Below are 21370 nucleotides of genomic sequence, written 5' to 3' on the forward strand. Positions count from 1 at the left end.
GCCAACTGATAATATCATTCTGAGGTGTTATGCTTTCTTATTTAGCCTAGATTCTTGAAACGATTTGATCATGTTGTGTTATAATCACACATTTACTTACTCTCTTGCCTCCTGCCTAGCACACACAATCTTACCTATCATCAATACAAAATCACTACTATAAAAAACGCATTAGTAATTTTCTGGTAAGTTTTATTCCATTTTGACTAAGATTTTTTTTTAACCTCTACAAACCCAAGTTCAATATGATTTGCCTACAACCTCCAATATGACCTTGGACATAACTTGGAACTTAAATTATCTTTCTATAATATTAATTAATTCATTAGTTCATTTATTCAATTGGAATGGAGAAGAATACAGGAAGATATAGGAGGAGTTTTGTCCAAAAAGGAGGAACACAATCAATCAGGTAAAACATTTCTACTTTTTGATGCTATAATTGAACTGGCAGAGCATTAAACAAAGACTTTTGGACCCACCTTAGCAACTGAACTGTATGATATTAAGTGGGAATTTTGCATCGGTTGGTTAAAATTCTCTTGAGAGCATCTTTTACTTCTTTGTTCCTTAAGCTGTAGATCAACGGATTCAGCATAGGGATCACCAAGGTGTAAAACACAGAGGCCATCTTATCAATATCAAAAGTATGGCTGGATTTGGGCTGCAGGTAAATAAACAATAATGTCCCATAGAACACGACCACCACCGTCAAGTGGGAACTACAGGTTGAGAAGGCTTTGTATCTCCCCTCGGTTGAGTTCATTCTGAGGATGGCCACAAGAATAAACATGTAGGATATGAGAACAATCAAGAGGGAAGAGAGCAGGTTACAGCCTGAAAAACTTAAAATGATCAATTCTAATTCATGTGTGTCTGAACAGAGCATGGATATGAGAGGAAGGCAGTCACAGTAAAAATAACTGATAATGTTAGAGCCACAGAAGGACAATTTAAATAATTTGATTGTGAGAAAGAGCGACACAAATGTGCTGTAGAAATAAGGAATAAGGACCAGCGCCCAACGCACCTTCTCTGCCATGATGACCACGTAGAGGAGAGGTTTGCAGATGGCTACGTAGCGATCATAGGCCATTGCTGAAAGAATGAACAGTTCGGTGATGATGAAAATCTCAAAGACCGCCAGCTGGGTGGCACACCAATGGTAGGAAATTGTATTTTTGTGCACCACAAAGTTTACCATCATTTTTGGGCCGATGACAGTGGAGTAACCAAGATCAGTAATTGACAGATGTCTAAGGAAAAAGTACATGGGGGTATTTAGCTTGGAGTCCAAATGGGTCAAGATAACTATGCCCAGATTGCCTGTCACTGTGATCAAATATATGATGAGGAAGATTGCGAGGAGAGGTGCTTGCAGCCCAGGGTTGCTGGTGATCCCCAGGAGAATAAATTCAGTCACCTCAATCACTGCGGAATGATTCTGTTTCTCCATAGGATTCATCTTGGTAACCTGTGTAAGGTACAAAATCACTATGTATTATATTTGAGAGGCTATCTTTTAAAAGAATTTAAAATACTGTGCATGAGATGGAGATATACTCTCTTTACCTTGAAACATAAATGAAAACTCCTCTTCCCCTCAGGCCCAAACTACACGCACCTACACCCACACTGTAGTGCAAATGCCTAACAATCAGCTTTTTTAATTGTAATGTATTATAACGTAAATCTCTGAGATTAAGCTTTTGATTGCCAAGGCAGCGATTTCAAAAACATCGCTCTCAGATAAGCACGTTGCCAGGTACACAACTAGGGAAAGATCAGACCACCTCACTCATGAAGTCCCCCTTTTGGAAGGCCCTGGGTGACCTAGAGGGCTGACTGCTGGAGGTACCCTGCATTTCCCTTCCCAAGCTTTAATTCCTGCCTCCTAGGTTTTAAATTCACCGATGACGAGCAAACCCATGAAACTGCAAACATCCCATCCTTGACCCCAGTCAAGGCAGAACTCCAAGTTCTTTCCCCGACCTCTCTGAGACCAAGAATAGCATGGGTCCCCGGGCATTCCTAATTGATAGCTTCACTTTGATAGACTGAGACCCGCACACAACACATAGTAATGGAAACTTAATTTTTTAATGTTTATTTATTTATTTATTTATTTAATTTTACAAATATGTTTTAATGTTTTTAATGTTTTATTAAATGTAATGTTTAATGTTTTTATTTTTGAGAGAGAGACAGACAAACTGTGAGCAGGGGAGGGGCAGAAAGAGAGGGAGACACAGAATCTGAAGCAGGCTCCAGGCTCTGAGCTGTCAGCACAGAGTCTGACCTGGGGCTCAAACTCACAAACCCTGAGATCATGACCTGAGCCGAGGTCAGATGCTCAATTGACTGAGCCACCCAGGCACCCCAATGTTTACTTATTTTTGAGAGAGGCAGACAGAGCATGAGCGGGGAAGGGGCAGAGAGCGAGAGAGAGAGAGAGAGAGAGACCCAGAATCTGAACAGGCTGCAGGCTCTGAGGCTGTCAGCACAGAGCCTGACTTGGGGATCGAACTCAGGAAAGGTGAGCTCATGACCTGAGCTGAAGGCGGACGCTTAACCGACTGAACCACCCGGCACCCCTATATGTCTGCTTTTTAAAATTCTGAAGCCCAGAAAACAAACATGTACACCTCAACCATAAGCTTTACCTTATTGACAATGATCATATCTGTTTAAAATAACAAGACATTAAAAAAACTTTTCAAATGGTTGACGGAGTGATGCAAAAGGTGATGTTCAGGAAACCTTTGACATTAAATATATATCTCAATATTCTCACATTACTGCTCAGTCTATTTACCCTCTACAAAATCTAATGATGTACTATATTAATTTCAGAATATTGTTATTTGTATCATGTCCACGTTTGCCACATCTGGTATTTCTGCCTGGCGAATCACTTATACTAACGATCCTCCGATCATACACTCCTTTTGCACTAAAAGGGATTTGGCCAATCTAATTATTTATGAATTCTTCATGGAGATACATCTAAAGAGGCCCAGTGTAAAGAAGAATACAAATGGATATCAAGCACTGATGGGGAACTCATTACGTGCCCGACACTTTTCTGAGCACTTTACATAGATTAACTCATATGATGCATACAGTAATTCTAGAAAATCGATGGTAGGACCGTATCCATGTGAACGTCAAGGAAATGACTAAGGTCACTCAGATAATAAGTGGTGGGGTCAAAATTTAAAAAAAAAGTTATTCTGTCTTCAGAATATATTCTCATAAACACAATAGGAGTCTTTCTCTCTATTAAGGTCACCCTGAGTCAGTAGGAAATGAACAGTTCAACAAGAGGAACATGAGGTAAATAAGGATACAGGAAGATTCTTGTTAAAACAAACGACAAAAGCAGTTATTTGACAACAAAGGTGATCTAATAGCACAGCTCAGAGTACCAGAGAGTATATAATAGATCTCTCCTACACATTAATCCTATTGATGGCAGAAAAGTATATTGCAAAGGAAAAAGCAATTTTGCAGAGCATAATGCCCTTCAAGACTTTGGTGATGACCCAGTTTAAGCTGTACGTCCTGACATTTTCCAAGACCAGTGTTTTCTACTTACCTTACTGGAGAATCAGCTTTGACTTTCTATTGTTTTCATCCTCACCGGTTGCTGCAGAATGTATTTAAACATTTCCCTGCCCCCTTGAGACTCATTCTGTTAAAGTTTTAATCCGACTCCAGAATTTAAAAAAAAATGCATGTAATTACTTGAGTGAGAGTACCATGGGTCTCTGAAATTATTCCTGGAGTATCCCATTGAGAAAGATCAGAAGTGTCTTGTATGGGTGTCTAAATGAATAAATTATACAATATCATTAAACACTGGGAATCATAAATATGCTCAGCATTTCAGTTCATGCACATATTAGTCATATTACACACATACTCTCTCTCTCTCTCTCTCTCTCTCTCTCTCTCACATACACACACACACACACACACACACACACACACACACACAACTATGCAAGGGTAAATGAATGAATGACTTCCTATAAAAAGATAATGTGATATTGGATAGTACAGCATCCATTATCCAAAGATACTTTTACTAGATATATAATTATGGGCTAACATAAGGCAATGTTTTGCGACTTATATTGTTTCTGCCAATGTATCAGTGGTAAATCTTTTCTTTCCCTGTTCATGAAGTATCTTTCATCTCTGTTTTTCAGGATTTCTCATTATCATTGGGTTTTGGAAATTTGATTGAAATGTGGGTATACTTTCCTTTCTGTTTACCCTGCTTAGAATATTTTTAGCTTCTTAAATCTTTGGGATTCTAGTTAATGTTTTTTAATGAATTTGGAAAAAAAACCATTCTGGCCAACATCTCTTGCAATGGTTTTTCTGTTCCACATTCTCTCTTTTTTTCTACTTAGACCTACATTTAAATGTATAGTATACAGCTTGTTATTGTTCTGGAGATCACTTAGACAATTTTCAAAGTGTTTATTTAATTTTTGTTTTCCCTCTGGCTTCATTTTGGGTAGCCTCTATTGTGATATGCTTAAGTGAAGTTACTTCTTTTTCAGCTGTTGTTACTTTCGTCCAATTTATGTGTGTTTGTGTGTAATATTGTATTTTAATTTATAGAAGTTCCCTTTGGTCATCTTTAAATCTTTCATTTGTGTCCTCAAAAGGTGAGTGTTTTTATTAAATTTTTCAATACATTGAGCATATGTTTTCATATGTTTAATATGTTATAAAGTCCTTGCCTGGTAATTCTATCATCACTGTCATTTTAGAACCTATTTTAATTATTTCCTGGGTAGGATCACATGTTTCTTTCTTCACATGCCTTCACTTGTATCTAGTACTTGTGATTGGATGCTGAATATTGTGAATTGTCTGTTAATGAAGACTATTATTTTTTATCTTCCTAAGATAATGCTAAGTTATAAACACTGTTAAACAATGTTCATAATGGTATAAACAAGTATTACTTGGCTTTTTTTGAGATTTGTTTTCAAACTATACGAACAGGAATCTGAAGTAGTTTTTACCTCAGATCTCTACTGGATGCCTAGGTGTTAAACATGGATTCTACACTCCGGCTTTTGGAAATTTTCATGTCTTCCTGCCTTATGTGACCCTGGAATTGTTCAGCTCATAATTCCATGCTCATTCTTTTAATCACTTGTGTACTTTCACTATAAACATTCCTAAGTTAGTGTTGAGCCATAAACTCAAGAAGACCTTGTAATGTAATTACTTTAAATGTAAATAAATTCAATTCTCCAAAGGTAGGAATTGGGGGAATTGATTTTTAAGAAATCATGATCCAACTATACATTATCTGCAAAAGATTCACTTTGTTTATACTTTGTTGTGGGTTCAGAAAATACAGAGTAAATAAGATTGCAAAGATACCTACCCCTTATCCCCTTCGCCCCCCCCCAAAAAAAAAAACTTGAAAGAAACAAACACACACTTAGTTTACTGATGCAGCATTTAATAAGGTTTCCAGTGGGAATAATGTAAAGTTCTATGGGATAACTAAAATAAACTTTGAATCAAAAGCAAGAATGTTTTGGGTGAGTGCATTTAATTAAGATCCAAAATACGAACTGAATATATATAAGTATATTGGTTAAATAGAAGAGATTGATTTGTATATGATAATTAGTCTTTGTTCTGGAGTCAAAAGGAATTAGATACATTATCAAGTGACATTTGCCTTTATCATTGTTTATTAGAACATTATTCCATATTGAATATTAGACACAAAGTTTGTGCTGATTCTTAAAGACCCTGCGGAAGGCAATTTTTACCTCTTTGTTTCTTAAGCTGTAGATCAAGGGATTTAGCATGGGGATCACTAATGTGTAAAACACAGAAGCCATTTTATCAGTATCAAAGGAGTGGGCAGATTTGGGCTGCATGTACATAAATAGTAGAGATCCATAGAACACAATCACCACTGTCAAATGAGACCCACACGTGGAGAAAGCTTTTTTCCTACCCTCTGCAGAATGCATTTGAAATATGGATATCAGAATTAGTATGTAAGACACGAGGACTACCAACAGGGAAGAGATCAAATTAAATGCTGAAAATAGTATGATCAACAATTCTATTTCTTGTGCATTTGAGCAGAGCATAAGTAACAAGGCAACATCATCACAGTAGAAATGACTGATGACATTAGAACCACAGAAGGTCAATGTAAAAATTTTAATAGTGAACATTAGAGCCTGAAAGGTACTGTAGAGGTATGGAATGCCCACTAGCATGTGACAAAGTCTCTGCGACATAATGACATTGTAGAGCAGAGGGTTACAGATGGCCAAATAGCGGTCATAGGCCATGGCCGACAAGATGAAAAATTCACTAATGATGAACATAAGGAACAAAGCCAACTGTGTGGCACATGCATAATAAGAAATGGCATTTTGATCCACAACAAAATTTACCAGCATCTTGGGACAAATGACAGTAGAATTACCAAGATCAATGAAAGCCAGATGTTTGATAAAAAAATACATAGGTGTATGTAGGTGGGAGTCCACCTGGGTCAAGATGATCATGCCCAGGTTGCCCACCACTGTGACTGTATAGATGATGAGGAAGACCCCAAAAAGGGGAACCTGTAGCTCAGGCTGCCTTGTGACTCCCATCAGAATGAACTCCGTCAGTGATGTTAGATTCTGTTGGCCCATGTACTCCAGTTAGCTCTTCTGAGAAGACACAGAGAGGTTGCTATTAGCTTTCATGTAGTTCATTTAAATAAATTACAATATTGGTAGACACAATGTAAATATTTCTTTGTAGTGGGGATAGAAGAAGAATTTCCACGTCTTATTTTGAAACTAAAACAAATGATGGAATTCTCTACTTCTCAGCAAGAGATCCACATGAAACAAATGTACTGGGATAGCCGATTAAACTTTAAATAGAGCCAACAATATTTGGAACATACCCATTGATTTTTAAAAAGCCATACAAGATTGGCAAAGATGTTGGTGTAGGAGGATGCTGGGCTCACTGCGTCCCACTGGTCACTTAGATTCCACCCACGTTGGCCTAGATAACCCAGAAAACCACCAGAAGACTAGCAGAATGGAATCTCTGGAGCCAAGCGTAGACAAGAGGCCTACCGAAGAGGGTAGGAAGGGCAGAAAGGTGGTGAGTGTTACACAGACTGGTGGGAGGGAGCTAGGACAGTGGAGGGGCATCCCACTGGGCAAGGCAGAGCCCCTGAAGTCTGGCTTGCAGAGAGGAGAGGCCGGATTCTGTGAGTTATGACAGCCAGCGGGACTTAACATCTGGAATGTTAAAAGTCAACAGCTCTGCTCTCAGAGAGTGGGGAGGGTGAGAGGACAACGGCAGGGAGAGTTGTTGAACCCCAGAAGGACAGAGCTCAGCAGAGGAACAAAGGCACTGGCAAGTGCCATTTCCCTCTCCCATCCCCCAGCCGTAATTCTAAAGGGAACCAGTTCCCTTCACCGAACTTGCTTGCACCCTGCAAACGCCCAATGCTGTGCTTCTGTGGATCCATGCCTCCGATGGGCGTGCCTCCCTCCCAGTGCTGCAGGGTCCCTTCCACAGAGGACCACCAAGGGCAAAGCTAGCTAAGCCTGCCCCACCCTCCCCTGTGCAACTTGTGGATCCACCCTGTCTAATATGCCCTTGGCCAAATCCCATCTAAGCAGCACTGGCAGTGTGCAAGCAGCCCAGACAAGGGCCACACCACTCCACAGTGAGTCCTGCCCCTGGGAGAGGAGAAAATAAGGTACACACCAGTCTGACTGTGGCCCCAGTGATGGGCTAGGGGCAGACATCAGGTCTGACTACGGCCCCACTCACCAACTCAAGTTACTCCAGACAGCACAGGGGAAGTGCCCTTCAAGTTGGAGCTACCATAGGGACTACACAAAGGACAAAATGGAAGAATTATCCTCAAAAGAAACTCCAGGAAGTAGCAACAGCTAAAAAATTGATCAAAACTGATTTAAGAAATATAACAGAACAAGAACTTAGAATAATAGTCATAAAATTAATCGCTGGGCTTGAAAAAAAGTATAGAGAACAGCAGAGTATCTATTGCTACAGAGATCAAGGGACTAAAAAATAGTCATGAGGAATTAAAAAATGCTATAAATGAGGTGCAAAATAAAATGGAGGTGGCCATAGCACGGATTGAAGAGGTAGAGGAGAGAATAGGTGAATTACAAGATAAAATTATGGAAAAAGGGGAAGCTGAGAAAAAGAGAGATAAAAAATCCAGGAGTATGAGGGGAGAATTAGAGAACTAAGTGATGCAATCAAACGGAATAATATCTGTATCATAGGAATTCCAGAAGAAGAAGAAGAGAGGGAAAGGGGCTGAAGGTGTACTTGAACAAATCATAGCTGAGAAGTTCCTGATCTGGGGAAGGAAACAGGCATTGATATCCAAGAGGGAACAGAGAACTCCCTTCAGACATAACTTGAATTGATCTTCTGCACGACATATCAGGGTGAAACTGGCAAAATACAATGATAGAGAGAATTCTGAAAGCAGCTAGGGATAAACAGGCCCTAACATACAAAGGTAGACACATAAGACGAGTGGCAGACCTATCTACTGAAACTTGGCAGGCCAGAAAGGAATGGCAGGAAATCTTCAATGTGATGAACAGGAAAAATATGCAGCCAAGAATCTTTTACTCAGCAAGTCTGTCATTCAGAATAGAAGGAGAGATAAAGCTTCTCCCAAACAAGCAAAAACTGAAGGAATTCATCACCAGTAAACCAGCCCTACAAGAGATCCTAAAGGGGACTCTGTGAGTGAAATGTTGTAAGGACTACAAAGTACCAGAGACATCACTACAAGCATGAAACGTACAGACATCACAATGACTCTAAACCTACATCTTTCAATAATAGCACTGAATGTAAATGGACTAAATGCTCCAACCAGAAGACATAGGGTATCAGAATGGATTAAAAAAAAAAAAAAGACCAATCTATTTGCTGTCTACAAGAGTCTCATTTTAGGCCTCAGGACACCTTCAGATTGAAAGTGAGGGGATGGAGAACTATCTACCATGCCACTGGAAGTCAAAAGAAAGCTGGAGTAGACATACTTATATCAGACAAACTAGACTTCAAATTAAAGGCTGTAACAAGCGATGAAGAAGGGCATTATATAATAATTACAGGGTCTATCCATCAGGAAGAGCTAACAATTATAAATGTCTATGCACCGAATACAGGAGTCCCCAAATATATAAAACAATTACTCACAAACATAAGCAACCTCGTTGATAAGAATGTGGTAACTGCAGGGGACTTTAATACCCCACTTACAACAATGGATAGATCATCTAGACACAGGATCAATAAAGAAACCAGGGCCCTGAATGATACATTGGATCAGATGGACTTGACAGATATATTTAGAACTCTGCATCCCAAAGCAACAGACTATACTTTCTTCTCGAGTGCACATGGAACATCCTCCAAGATAGATCACATACTGGGTCACAAAACAGCCCTTCATAAGTATACAAGAATTGAGATCATACCATGCACACTTTCAGACCACAATGCTATGAAACTTGAAATCAACCACAGGAAAAAGTCTGGAAAACCTCCAAAAACATGGAGATTAAGGAATACCCTACTAAAAAATGAATGGGTCAACCAGGTAATTAGAGAAGAAATTAAACAATATATGGAAAACATGAAAATGAAAATACAACAATCCAAATGCTTTGGTATGCAGCAAAGGCAGTCTTGAGAGGAAAATACATTGCAATCCAGGGCCTTTCTCAAGAAACAAGAAAAATCCCAAATACAAAATCTAACAGCACACCTAAAGGAAATAGAAGCAGAACAGCAAAGACACCCCAAACCCATCAGAAGAAGAGAAATAATAAAGATCAGAGCAGAAATAAACAATATAGAATCTAAAAAAACTGTAGAGCAGATCAACGAAACCAAGAGTTGGTTTTTTGAAAAAATAGACAAAACAGATAAACCTCTAGCCAGGCTTCTCAAAAAGAAAAGGGGGATGACCCAAATAGATAAAATCATGAATGAAAATGGAATTATTACAACCAATCTCTCAGAAATACAAGCAATTATCAGAGAATACTATGAAAGATTATATGCCAACAAACTGGACAACCTGGAAGAAATAGACAAATTCCTAAGCACCCACACACTTCCAAAACTCAAATAGAAAGAAATAGAAAATTTGAACAGACCCATAACCAGTGAAGAAATTGAATCAGTTACCAAAAATCTCCCAACAAATAAGAGTCCAGGACCAGATGGCTTCCCTGCAGAATTCTAGCAGACATTTAAAGCAGAGATAATACCTATCCTTCTCAAGCTTTTCCAAAAAACAGAAAGGGAAGGAAAACTTCCAGACTCATTCTATGATGCAAGCATACTTTGATTCCCAAACCAGACAGAGACCCAGCAAAAAGAGAGAACTAAAGGCCAATATCTCTGATGAACATGGATGCAAAAATTCTCAACAAGATACTAACAAATCAAATTCAACAGCATATAAAAAGAATTATTCACCATGATCAAGTGGGATTCATCCCTGGGCTACAGAGCTGGTTCAATATTTGCAAATCAATCAATGTGATATATCACCTTAACAAAAGAAAAGATAAGAACCATATGATCCTGTCAATCGATGCAGAAAAAGCATTTGACAAAATTCAGCATCACTTCTTAATAAAAACTCTCAAAAAAGTTGAGATAGAAGGAACATACTTAAACATCATAAAAGCCATTTATGAGAAGCCCATAGCTAATATCATCCTCAATGGGGAAAAACTGAGAGATTTCCTCCTGAGATCCAGAACACGACAGGGGTGTCCACTCTCACCGCTGTTGTTTACCATAGTGTTGGAGGTTCTAGCATCAGCAATCAGACAACAAAAGGAAATCAAAGGCATTAAAGTTGGCAAAGATGAAATCAGGCTTTCACTTTTTGCAGATAACATGATATTATACATGGAAAACCAAATAGACTCCACCAACAGTCTCCTAGAACTGATACATAAATTCAGCAAAGTTGCAGGATACAAAATCAATGTACAGAAATCAGTTGCATTCTTATACACTAATAATGAACAAACAGAAAGACAAATAAAGAAACTGATCCCATTCACAGTTGCACCAAGAATCATAAAATACCTAGGAATAAACCTAACCAAAGATGTAAAAGATCTGTATGCTGAAAACTATAGAAAGCTTATGAAGGAAATTGAGGAAGATATAAAGAAACGGAAAAACATTCTGTGCTCATGGATTGGAAGAATAAATATTGTTAAAATGTCAATACTACCCAAAGCTATCTACACATTCAATGCAATCCTAGTCAAAATTGCACCAGCATTCTTCTCGAACCTAGAACAAGCAATCCTAAAATTTGTATGGAACCACAAAAGTCCCCGAATAGCCAAAGTAATATTGAAGAAGACCAAAGCAGGAGGCGTCACAATCCCAGACTTTAGCCTCTACTACAAAGCTGTAATCATCAAGACAGCATGATATTGGCACAAAAACAGACACATAGACCAATGGAATAGAATAGAGACTCCAGAATTGGACCCACAAAAGTATGGCCAACTAATCTTTGATGAAGCAGGAAAGAACATCCAATGGAAAAAAGACAGTCTCTTTAGCAAATGGTGCTAGGAGAACTGGACAGCAACATGCAGAAGAATGAAACTAGACCACTTTCTTGCACCATTCACAAAAATAAACTCAAAATGGATGAAGGACCTGAATGTGAGACAGGAAACCATCAAAACCCTAGAGGAGAAAGTGGGAAAAATCCTCTCTGACCTTAGCTGCAGCAATTTCTTACTTGACACGTCTTCAAAGGCAAGGGAATTAAAAGCAAAAATGAACTATTGGGACCTCATGAAGATAAAAAGTTTCTGCACAGCAAAGGAAACAATCAACAAAACAAAAAGGCAACCAACGGAATGGGAAAAGATATTTGCAAATAACATATCAGACAGAGGGCTAGTATCCAAAACCTATAAAGAACTCAGCAAACTCCACACCCAAAAAACAATTAATCCAGTGAATAAATGGGCAGAAAATATGAATAGACACTTCTTTAATGAAGACATCCAGATGGCCATCAGGCACATGAAAAGATGCTCAACGTCACTCCTCATCAGGGAAATACAAATTAAAACCACACTCAGATATCACCTCACACCAGTCAGAGTGGCTAAAATGAACAAATCAGGAGACTATAGGTGCTGGCGAGGATGTGGAGAAACGGGAACCCTCCAGCACTGTTGGTGGGAATGCAAACTGGTGCAGTTGCTCTGGAAAACAGTGTGGAGGTTCCTCAAAAAATTAAAAATAGACCTACCCTATGACCCAGCAATAGCACTGCTAGGAATCTACCCAAGGGATACAGGAGGGCTGATGCATAAGGGCACTTGTTCCCCAATGTTTATAGCAGCACTCTCAACAATAGCCAAATTATGGAAAGAGCCTAAATGTCCATCAACTGACGAATGGATAAAGAAGATGTGGTTTATATATACAAGGGAATACTACTTGGCAATGAGAAAGAATGAAATCTGGCCTTTTGTAGCAACGTGAATGGAACTGGAGAGTGTGATGCTAAGTGAAATAAGCCATACAGAGAAAGACAGATACCATATGGTTTCACCCTTAGGTGGATCCTGAGAAAATTAATAGAAACCCATGGGGGAGGGGAAGGAAAAAAAAAAAGAGGTTAGAGTGGGAGAGAGCCAAAGCATAAGAGACTCTTAAAAACTGAGAACAAACTGAGGGTTGATGGGGGGGGGGGGGGTGGGAGGGAGGGGAAAGTGGGTGATGGGCATTGAGGCGGGCTCCTGTTGGGATGAGCACTGGGTGTTGTATGGAAACCAATTTGACAATAAATTTTATATTTAAAAAATGAAATAAAATAAAAGTCTATTCATAAAAAAAGTAAAAAGCCATATAAGCATTAATACAGATTTATTAGACTTTATTTCATCTACACAATGGTATCAATTTTCCTTTTGTACACTTCCATTTTTGTATGATAATTCCAGTGAAATTTTGATATTCTTAATGAAAGAAGCAGAAATAATCTGGAGGTAATGCAGTTTAAGATTTAGATTCCTCATTTGCATTTTCAAGGCCATGAATGAGGCTTTAGGCATGAACTAACAAAGTAATATATCTTTGTAAATGTTGCAGATGTAAAATATTTTAACCTTGATCAATTAAGCTCATTTTCTCTCTCCCTTCCAACTTCTCCATCATCCTTCAGCTAATGTCAAGATAGTTTGTCATGTCTGAGGACATTTGTGGGATCCAGTTAAAGAGAGGTTGAGTAAACAATACTTTATTTGATGGTTACTGAATATATCTGAATATATCTATATGGTTCAAAATCAATGATATTTATCACTGAAAAGTACCATCCATTTGGTGTAAGAACAGCTGTTAAGAACACTCCTACCACCCAATATGCTGAGATGTATGTCATTAATAAGAACATATTTATGGATATTATAATGCTTTTTTTTGTAAAACAGAGAGAGATAGAGACAGAGACAGAGACAGCATGAGTGAGGGAGGGAGAGGGGCAGAGAGAGAGAGGGAGAGAGAGAATCCTAAGCAGGCTCTGCATTGTCAGTACAGAGCCCCACGTGGGACTCAAACTCACAAACCCTGAGATCATGACCTGAGCCAAAATCAGGCTTACCTGATTGAGCCACCCAGGCACCCCAAGATTTTATGATGCTTTTGATTATTAGTTTTAGAGCTGAACTTTAAGATTATGTTTCCATTGTAAATAAATATTCACATTTACATTGCAACGTACATGCATAGTTTTATTTCTTCTCTTTTAATTTTTTTTTTTAACATTCATTTATTTTCGAGAGAGAGAGAGAGAGAGAGAGAGTACAAGCAGGGAAGGGTCAGAGAGAGGGAGACAGAGGATTGGGAGCAGGCTCCAAGCTGTCAGCACAGAGCCCATTGTGGGATTTGAACTCACAAATCATGACGTCATGACCTGAGCTGAAATCAAGAGTCTGCCGCTTAACTGACTGAGCGACCCAAGCTCCCCTATTTCTTTCTTTTTTTTTTTTTTTTTTAAAGAACGATCTCAAATTAGGATAAGCCTCAAAATGCACAAGGTTTGGATCCACTCCTGCTAAAATATACAGTTTATATCAATATTCAGGGATTTTGAATATTGAATTTTACATGCTATATTGCCTCTGCTTTGCTTATTTATATGCATAGATTGATTCTTCCACTGTGGATATGATAAGGTCTATAAAACATTTAACATGTTTATTTGAGTGTTTATTATGTCAATTTATTTCTCAAATTCCACAAAGGGATATACGTAGGGCACAACACTGTGATTTGCAAATATTTCTCTGATAAGTGTCGCCTTCGTTTCATAAAATTTACATTGGAAGTCAGTGAAACAAAGTGATTGAAGACAGTGAAACTGCTTTAGCTCAACCCACCTGGATTCCCTTCCTTTCCCACTGTTTTTCAGTGAACGTTCGGAACTCTGTTAGCATGATTTTCAAGTGGAGAAGGAATTGGAATTGAACATATTCAGTCAGATAAAATACAGAATAGAATTACTTTCACGTAACGAGATGTGTAGCTTTAGTCAGTACAACTAGCAGTCCAAGGGGGTTAAGGTAGACACTTCGACCTATCAGATGAAACTCCCGGGAGCCTACCACAGGCCAGCTGGAGTCTGAAGCTACCTGGGGCAGCTGGCAGATTTCTAAGAATCTGATAATTTTTAGTGTTGAGTCAGCCAGTTTGATCCCCGGAGTGGGCATGGACAAGAGAGGCAGTACTGGAGATACCAGCCCATTTTCCTGGATGATATTGTCTATTTCTCCATTGAGTTCCTCCCTGCTTTCAGGGCCCTTCCTCTTGCACGAATAAGCGCCAAGGGTCGCCGGACCTGCTGTCATGGGTTTTCCCGCAGAACGGAAAATGCACTGGCTTAACAAAGGGATTCAGAATTCTGGTACCAATCCCACCACTTTGAAGTCGTCAATGTATTGCTAAGAACTAGTCTAATGTTTATTGAGTTTCTCTCCACTTTCAGTGTCAGTTTTTACCTCTCTATGAAGATATCTGGATTCTTTCGCCCTGTTTTTTTTTCTCTTTTAATTTTTATTTTATTATAAAAATAATTGACATGAGATCTACATTGTTAAAAGATTTTTAACTCTACAACACAGCATTGTTAACTAGGCACGATGTTGTATGACACATCTCTAGATCTTACTCATCTCACATAACTGAAACTTTATACCTGTTGATTAGCAATTCCCCATATGATCTAGGAACACTGCTTCTGAGTATTTATCAAAAAGAATGGCTATTAAGGTCTTAAAGAGAGATTAACACCCTATCCATTCTTATTTTGAAAAGGATATCTGATCAGTTTTGAACATCTTTTTTTTTTTAATTTTTTTTAACATTTATTTATTATTGAGAGACAGAGAGACACGGAGCATGAGAAGGGGAGGGGCCGAGAGATGGAGACACACAGAATCTGAAGCAGGCTCCAGGCTCTGAGCTGTCAGCACAGAGTCCAATGCGGGGCTCGAACCCACAAACCGCGAGATGGTGACCTGAGCCCAAGTCAGATGCTTAGCCAACTGAGCCACCCAGTGCCCCAGTTTTGAACTTCTTGATGCATATATTTTAAATACTTCCATTTAGGGCTAGCCATTAAAACAGGATATAAAAAAACGACATATTGAAAATGACTTTTCAATCTTCAGACATGGTAATATTAGGTAGGAATTATTTGGGGTTCAGGGCTTTCTCCATAATTCTTAAAAGTCATTCTATTTATTTTCCAGGCTATTCAATCAGTTTATAAATCCCATTCTGAATAAAGAAATCAAGTAGGAAGCAAATCAGTCAGGGAAAAAAAACAAAAAACAAACAACTAAAATATTTACAAGCTCATGCCTTGGAGTCCTTATATTAAAATTATTTGTAGTTTATAAAATATTGCATGGGTAATAATATATCTTAAAATATTCTTTTTCAAATATTTCATTGGATATATTCATACTAAAGAATATTATTAAATATTACATAGGACACATATTACAAATTATTTGTTGTTAATATGAAATCCATATGTAACTGGGCATTCTGTAGTTTATGTAGAAATCCTAACCTTAACAGTTTCTAGTTGATGAGACCAATATTGATTTTTTCAGATACTTTTGGCTTCCTCTTCACTTGTAATATCCAAATTCCACTATCAACTCTCACAGATCAAATGGATCTATGACACATAGTCAATTCATAGGATTTAGTGCCCTAAAAAGACAATTCTCCTCCCCGGAACCCCGGTTAACAAAAAGTATAATGAATTTTTGTGGTGTGTTGGAAAGAATCTGCTGTCAGTGACCATGGGAGTGTCCATGACCAGAAGCCAGGAATCACGGGAAATTACCAGCATCCAAGTGATAATCAAAATTAACAAATCCTATCTACTCACCTTTAATAGACTGGATTTTCTTCTCCTAAATTACTCTTACTTTTCCTTTGGGCAGGGAGAATTTATGTTTCTCCTCTTCTTTGCAATGCTCCCTGAGGAAGTTACATGTAATTCATTCAGATGAAAGTGCCCAAATCATCTGAGAGATATTTTTAAGTTGCTTTGTGTTACCTACTAATTATCGAGGATATCCTACATATTCCCTAGTGAAAAAATGTAAGGGACAATTCAAGGAAAGGAACAAAACAACGTAAATGATAATGTACAGCTCCATGGAGACCTACATGATATAAATACACTCATTCAGAGTCAGTGATGAAAGTAACAATGGAAAATAGTTTGACATCAGCTTTATCCCAGTAAAACTGGAATAGCTCCAAAAATCATGGATACATTTGACAATAACATCATAATTGGACAAGAATTTTTCTTGGAATTTATTATTAGAATACAAGCATATCAGTAGGCACTGGGTTAAAATACATCATTTAACCTCAGTAAGATAGATATTACTATTTCCATATTCAAAGGACACCAAACTCAGATGACTTGCCAAAAGTCACATGGCTGACAAGTAGAAGATTTGAAATTAAAGCCTCATCTTTAAATGACTGATATACATGCCTTGACCTTTCATATGGCAAACCTGTAACCATGATTGTAATGCAATGTATTGCCATAATGATTGCCTCAAGTATAATGTTTCCTGAGCTGAGATCCTACCAATCTTTGATTCCCATGAACTGTACTCGTTAAGAGTAAAATCTATTGTCTTGTTCTCAAATTCACTAATTGTTTTTTTATGCAGTATCTAGTTTGCTGTAAAAAAAATAATGAATAAGAGATGCCTGAGTGGCTCAGTCAGTTAAGCGCCTGAAGCTTGATTTCAGCTCAGGTCATGATCTCAAAGTTTATGAGCTTGAGCCCTATGTCTGGCTCTGTACTGAGAGCCTGGTTGGGGTTCTTTCTCTCCTGCTTGAGATTCTCTCTCTCCCTCTCTCTGCCCCTCCCCTGCTTGTGGTCTCTCTCTCTCTCTCTCTCAAAATAAATAAATAAACTTTAAAAAAAAGAACAATAAAATGCTTATGACTGATATTACCTCCTGCCCCTAGTAACTCATTTAGGTTCTCTATCATAATTCCTGTTTCTCTTTTTAATATCCATGTTTTCCTTTAAATTCTTGCAAATATTTGCAATTGTTTTAAAGTCCTAATCTGCTATTTCTATTATCTCTGTTATTTCTAGGTCTAATACCGATGATTTACTTTTCCTGAGATTATGGATAACATTTTCCTGTTTTTTCAACCTGCAGAGAAATATAACTTTAGATGCTAAACCTTTCAAACATTCTGCAGTTGAGTAGAGAATTTTTACATCTTTCTTTAAACAGTGTTGAGTTTTCTTTTGGCAAGGAGTTTGTTTACTTTTATTTACTTGACATTCTACTTAATCCTGTTGAAAGTTAATATTGAGCTGTGTTAAAATGGAGTCTAGTGAATCTTTTCCTCTGGGGTGAGTTCTTTTCTCTTTTCCTATCTCCACTGGAAGCCCTATATAGTCAATAAATTTCCTCACTAAGTGTTAACAGAATTTAAATATATCTGATATATCTTGTGTGAATCAGTAGTTTTCATCATACAGATTCCTGATGATTTCTTTCTCCCTGGGAGTTGTTCCTGATCTGGACTTATGGGGTCTTCTCTTAATATGTGCACTTCGGAAGTCATCCAAAGTCTCAAACGTCATGTCAACATCTTGATCACTTTGCTTAGGTCTTTCTACTCCAGGACTAAGCTCCCACATTTCAGGCACCCCAGCCCTTCCTGATCTGATTTTGTCTTTTCCTTTCAGTGTGACTATTGTGTTCTCCTTGTGTTCCCAACCACCACCCCGTGTCAGGATCCAGTAAACGTGCCCCCTTACAGATCACAGTAATGTGCCGCCAATCATCAAATATCTGAAAACATCTGTCACATGTGTGTTCTCCAATTTTCAGTGGTTTTCTGCAGCAGGCTTATTAAAAGCCAGATTCCAGTTACAGAGATTGACAAAAGCCCTCAGAAAAGACATGCTACCAATTTTCCCTTATCAGCCTGATTTTTAGCATCCTCCTATTTCCCTCCATGATTATCTACTTTTTTTGAACAGATATCTAGATATTCTGATGTAAGTGTCTTTGGGAGGATGTTTATTCTCCAATCTTTCTTAAAACGAATATTCCATTATTTTTGATAACCCCTCATCTCTAGTGTGTACCATAATGCCTAGAGTGTATCATGCATCAGTAAACATTAGTTTGGTGAGTGTAAGCACTGACTCTAAGCCAGATTTCAAGCAGGATTTCTTCCAAATCATTCTGCATGTTAAACCAAGAATAGAGATAGGTGTCCTAACCATCAGAAATTTGCTTGTTTACTGTGTGTGCGTACATTGCTTTTAAAGTAGTAACATTTGTCAGTGTCCTTACCTTGAACATCTGCATAAAGACAAAGTTTGGGGGAACCTGGGTGGCTCAGTTGGTTGAGCAACCAAGTCTTGATTTCTGTCCAGGTCATGATCTCATAGGTCATGGGATGGAGAGCCCTGGGCTCTGCCCTGACAGTGGAGAACCTGCTTGGGATTTTCTCTCTCTCTCTCTTTCTCTTCCTCTCCCCCCTCACAATAAATAACTAAACTTCAAAAAAAAAAAAAAAAAAAAAAAAAAGACAAAGTTTGTAACACGCCTAGAAACCTTTAAATATTTATCACTTAGTTAATTCACTTTTCTTTTGAACAGATTTATCTTCAGTTATTGTTCCTATTATATGCTACTGAATTTCAAAAATCTCCCCATCTTTTGTTTGATGTTTTCTTAAATTATTAATAGCATTTTAGTTAATTATACACTTTAGGGAGATACAGAAATCATGGGAAAGTGTAAATTCCCTTGAGAGACAGTGTCCTAAGTTACTGTATAACATTGAAGCTGTCATAGATCTCCTTAGAGGCCAATGTCAAGTGTGTGTATATATATAGACGTCCCTTCTGTACAAACTTGTCCTCTTAGAGGAAAAGTATTAAATATGTTAAAACTGTTCATTAGTTTGTTATTCTGCTCCTTGTACATTAATAGATAAAATTTGCCTTCAATTATTTTACCTGGAGTTATCTTTATATACATACTATTAATATAATAACTCTGTATATCACATAATTATTAATGGAAACTGTTTTTCACCAATAAAAAACATGGAAAAGTACACAGAGTTTCTAAAGCTGAAAGATTAAAATTTTTTTGGTAAGTTCAATTAGTTTTGTAAGCTTTTTTTTCCTTTTTCTTTGAATTTCCTCATAATTAGTAGATTAGTTAGAAAATTTGTTTTAAGTCTGGTAGAATCATATGAGTGCTAAGAATATTAGAGATTATGTCATCTAACTCAACACCTTATCATTCAATTCTGCTTCAATATCATCTTAAATTTTGCAGAGGATGGGTATCTCTGAATAAGCACTATAATTGAGTTTCTAAATTCCATTTGGAAGTGCCGTGTTTTTAATTATACTCACGATGAAAACTGTTTACAATAGACAATCTTTCCTTGAGAAAATGTTTTTTAGTTGGTGTTCTGAAAAGAAGAAGCAGACAGTTCCATGAGAATTCTAACCAATGCAACTTTCTGCAGTGATGGAAATGTCTATAATTTCTGTTGTTCAGCATATTGACTACCAGTCACATATGGGTCTTGAGCACTTGAATGGGGACTAGTTCACATAATTTAAATTTAATTCAGTTTCACTTTATGTGTAAATATTTTCATGAAATCACACTGCATAGGATACTTGGGACGTGATAGACTAATGTTATATTCAGTAATGAAAAGTCTGGGCTTAACATCATTTGTTGAAAGCACTCATGCATTGTGGCAAATATATTGATAGTTTCTGAGCAGCATATGAGAAATTGTGAATATTTATGGGCCAGTAATTTATCAAAGGAAATGTTAAACCATCCATTTACATTTACATTTAAATTCCATTTAAATTTTTTTTTAATTTTTTATGTTTATTTTTGAGACGGAGAGAGACAGAGCATGAACAGAGGAGGGTCAGAGAGAGAGGGAGACACAGAATCTGAAACAGGCTCCAGGCTCTGAGCTGTCAGCACAGAGCCCGATGTGGGGCTCGAACTCACCACCGTGAGATCATGACCTGAGCCAAAGTCGGTCGCCCAACCGACTGAACCACTCAGGCGCCCCTAAATGCCATTTTAAATAAAATGAGCCAGATATTTAAAATTGGGGAAAGGTAAATTGGTTGACTAAAATATTTTTTTTCATGATCTATATTTGTCCACATCTTCTCTTAAAGAAACTCACACAGCAATTGCCTATCAATATATTGCTTATCTACCTCCATATCTATCATCTATTACCTATCATCTATCTATCTATCTATCTATCTGTCTGTCTTTTATCTAATCTACATCTATCATTTTTCTGTTATATATATCTTAACTATCTTTTCTATAATTTGGGTATTTATTATACACTCAAAACAATATTTAGCATCTTGCTTGCAATATCTCCTATTTTCTTTTCAATAATCATGTGACGTAGTTGTAATTATATGCAGTCTGAGGAAAGATAAATGAGTTTGCCAAAGTCAGTAAGTCAGTAGTGAAAGTGATTTCCTGGGTCTCAGAGTAGGTGATTTCACTGGGGGTGTCCTTCCAAGGGCTCATCAGAAGCCATCACAAGAAACCAGGGATCCATGCACTTTGAAGAGTATCATGGCACCAGCTTGAAGGTCAACCCCTGCCTTAGATCTTCTTGTAATTTATTTCTTTCATGT

General features: G+C 37.7%; 2 protein-coding genes across 2 annotated transcripts; both read right to left on the minus strand.

Moving 5' to 3' along the window:
* Nucleotides 1-346: 346 nt before the first annotated feature.
* Nucleotides 347-16645, minus strand: LOC109245307 (olfactory receptor 8K1). Its single transcript, XM_019412611.2, has 2 exons — nucleotides 16541-16645; nucleotides 347-1474 (listed from the first exon to the last, which is right to left on the minus strand). The coding sequence occupies exon 2, from the start codon at nucleotides 1463-1465 to the stop codon at nucleotides 506-508; it is 960 nt and encodes a 319-aa protein (XP_019268156.2). The 5' UTR covers nucleotides 1466-1474; nucleotides 16541-16645; the 3' UTR covers nucleotides 347-505.
* Nucleotides 5760-6704, minus strand: LOC109245308 (olfactory receptor 8K5). The gene has a single exon (XM_019412612.2). It carries the CDS (start codon nucleotides 6699-6701, stop codon nucleotides 5760-5762), a length of 942 nt encoding a protein of 313 aa, XP_019268157.2. The 5' UTR covers nucleotides 6702-6704.
* Nucleotides 16646-21370: the final 4725 nt, after the last annotated feature.

Source organism: Panthera pardus, unplaced genomic scaffold (genome assembly GCF_024362965.1).
Source record: "Panthera pardus isolate Hobbes unplaced genomic scaffold, ASM2436296v1 HiC_scaffold_12, whole genome shotgun sequence".
Taxonomy (NCBI): Eukaryota; Metazoa; Chordata; class Mammalia; order Carnivora; family Felidae; genus Panthera; species Panthera pardus.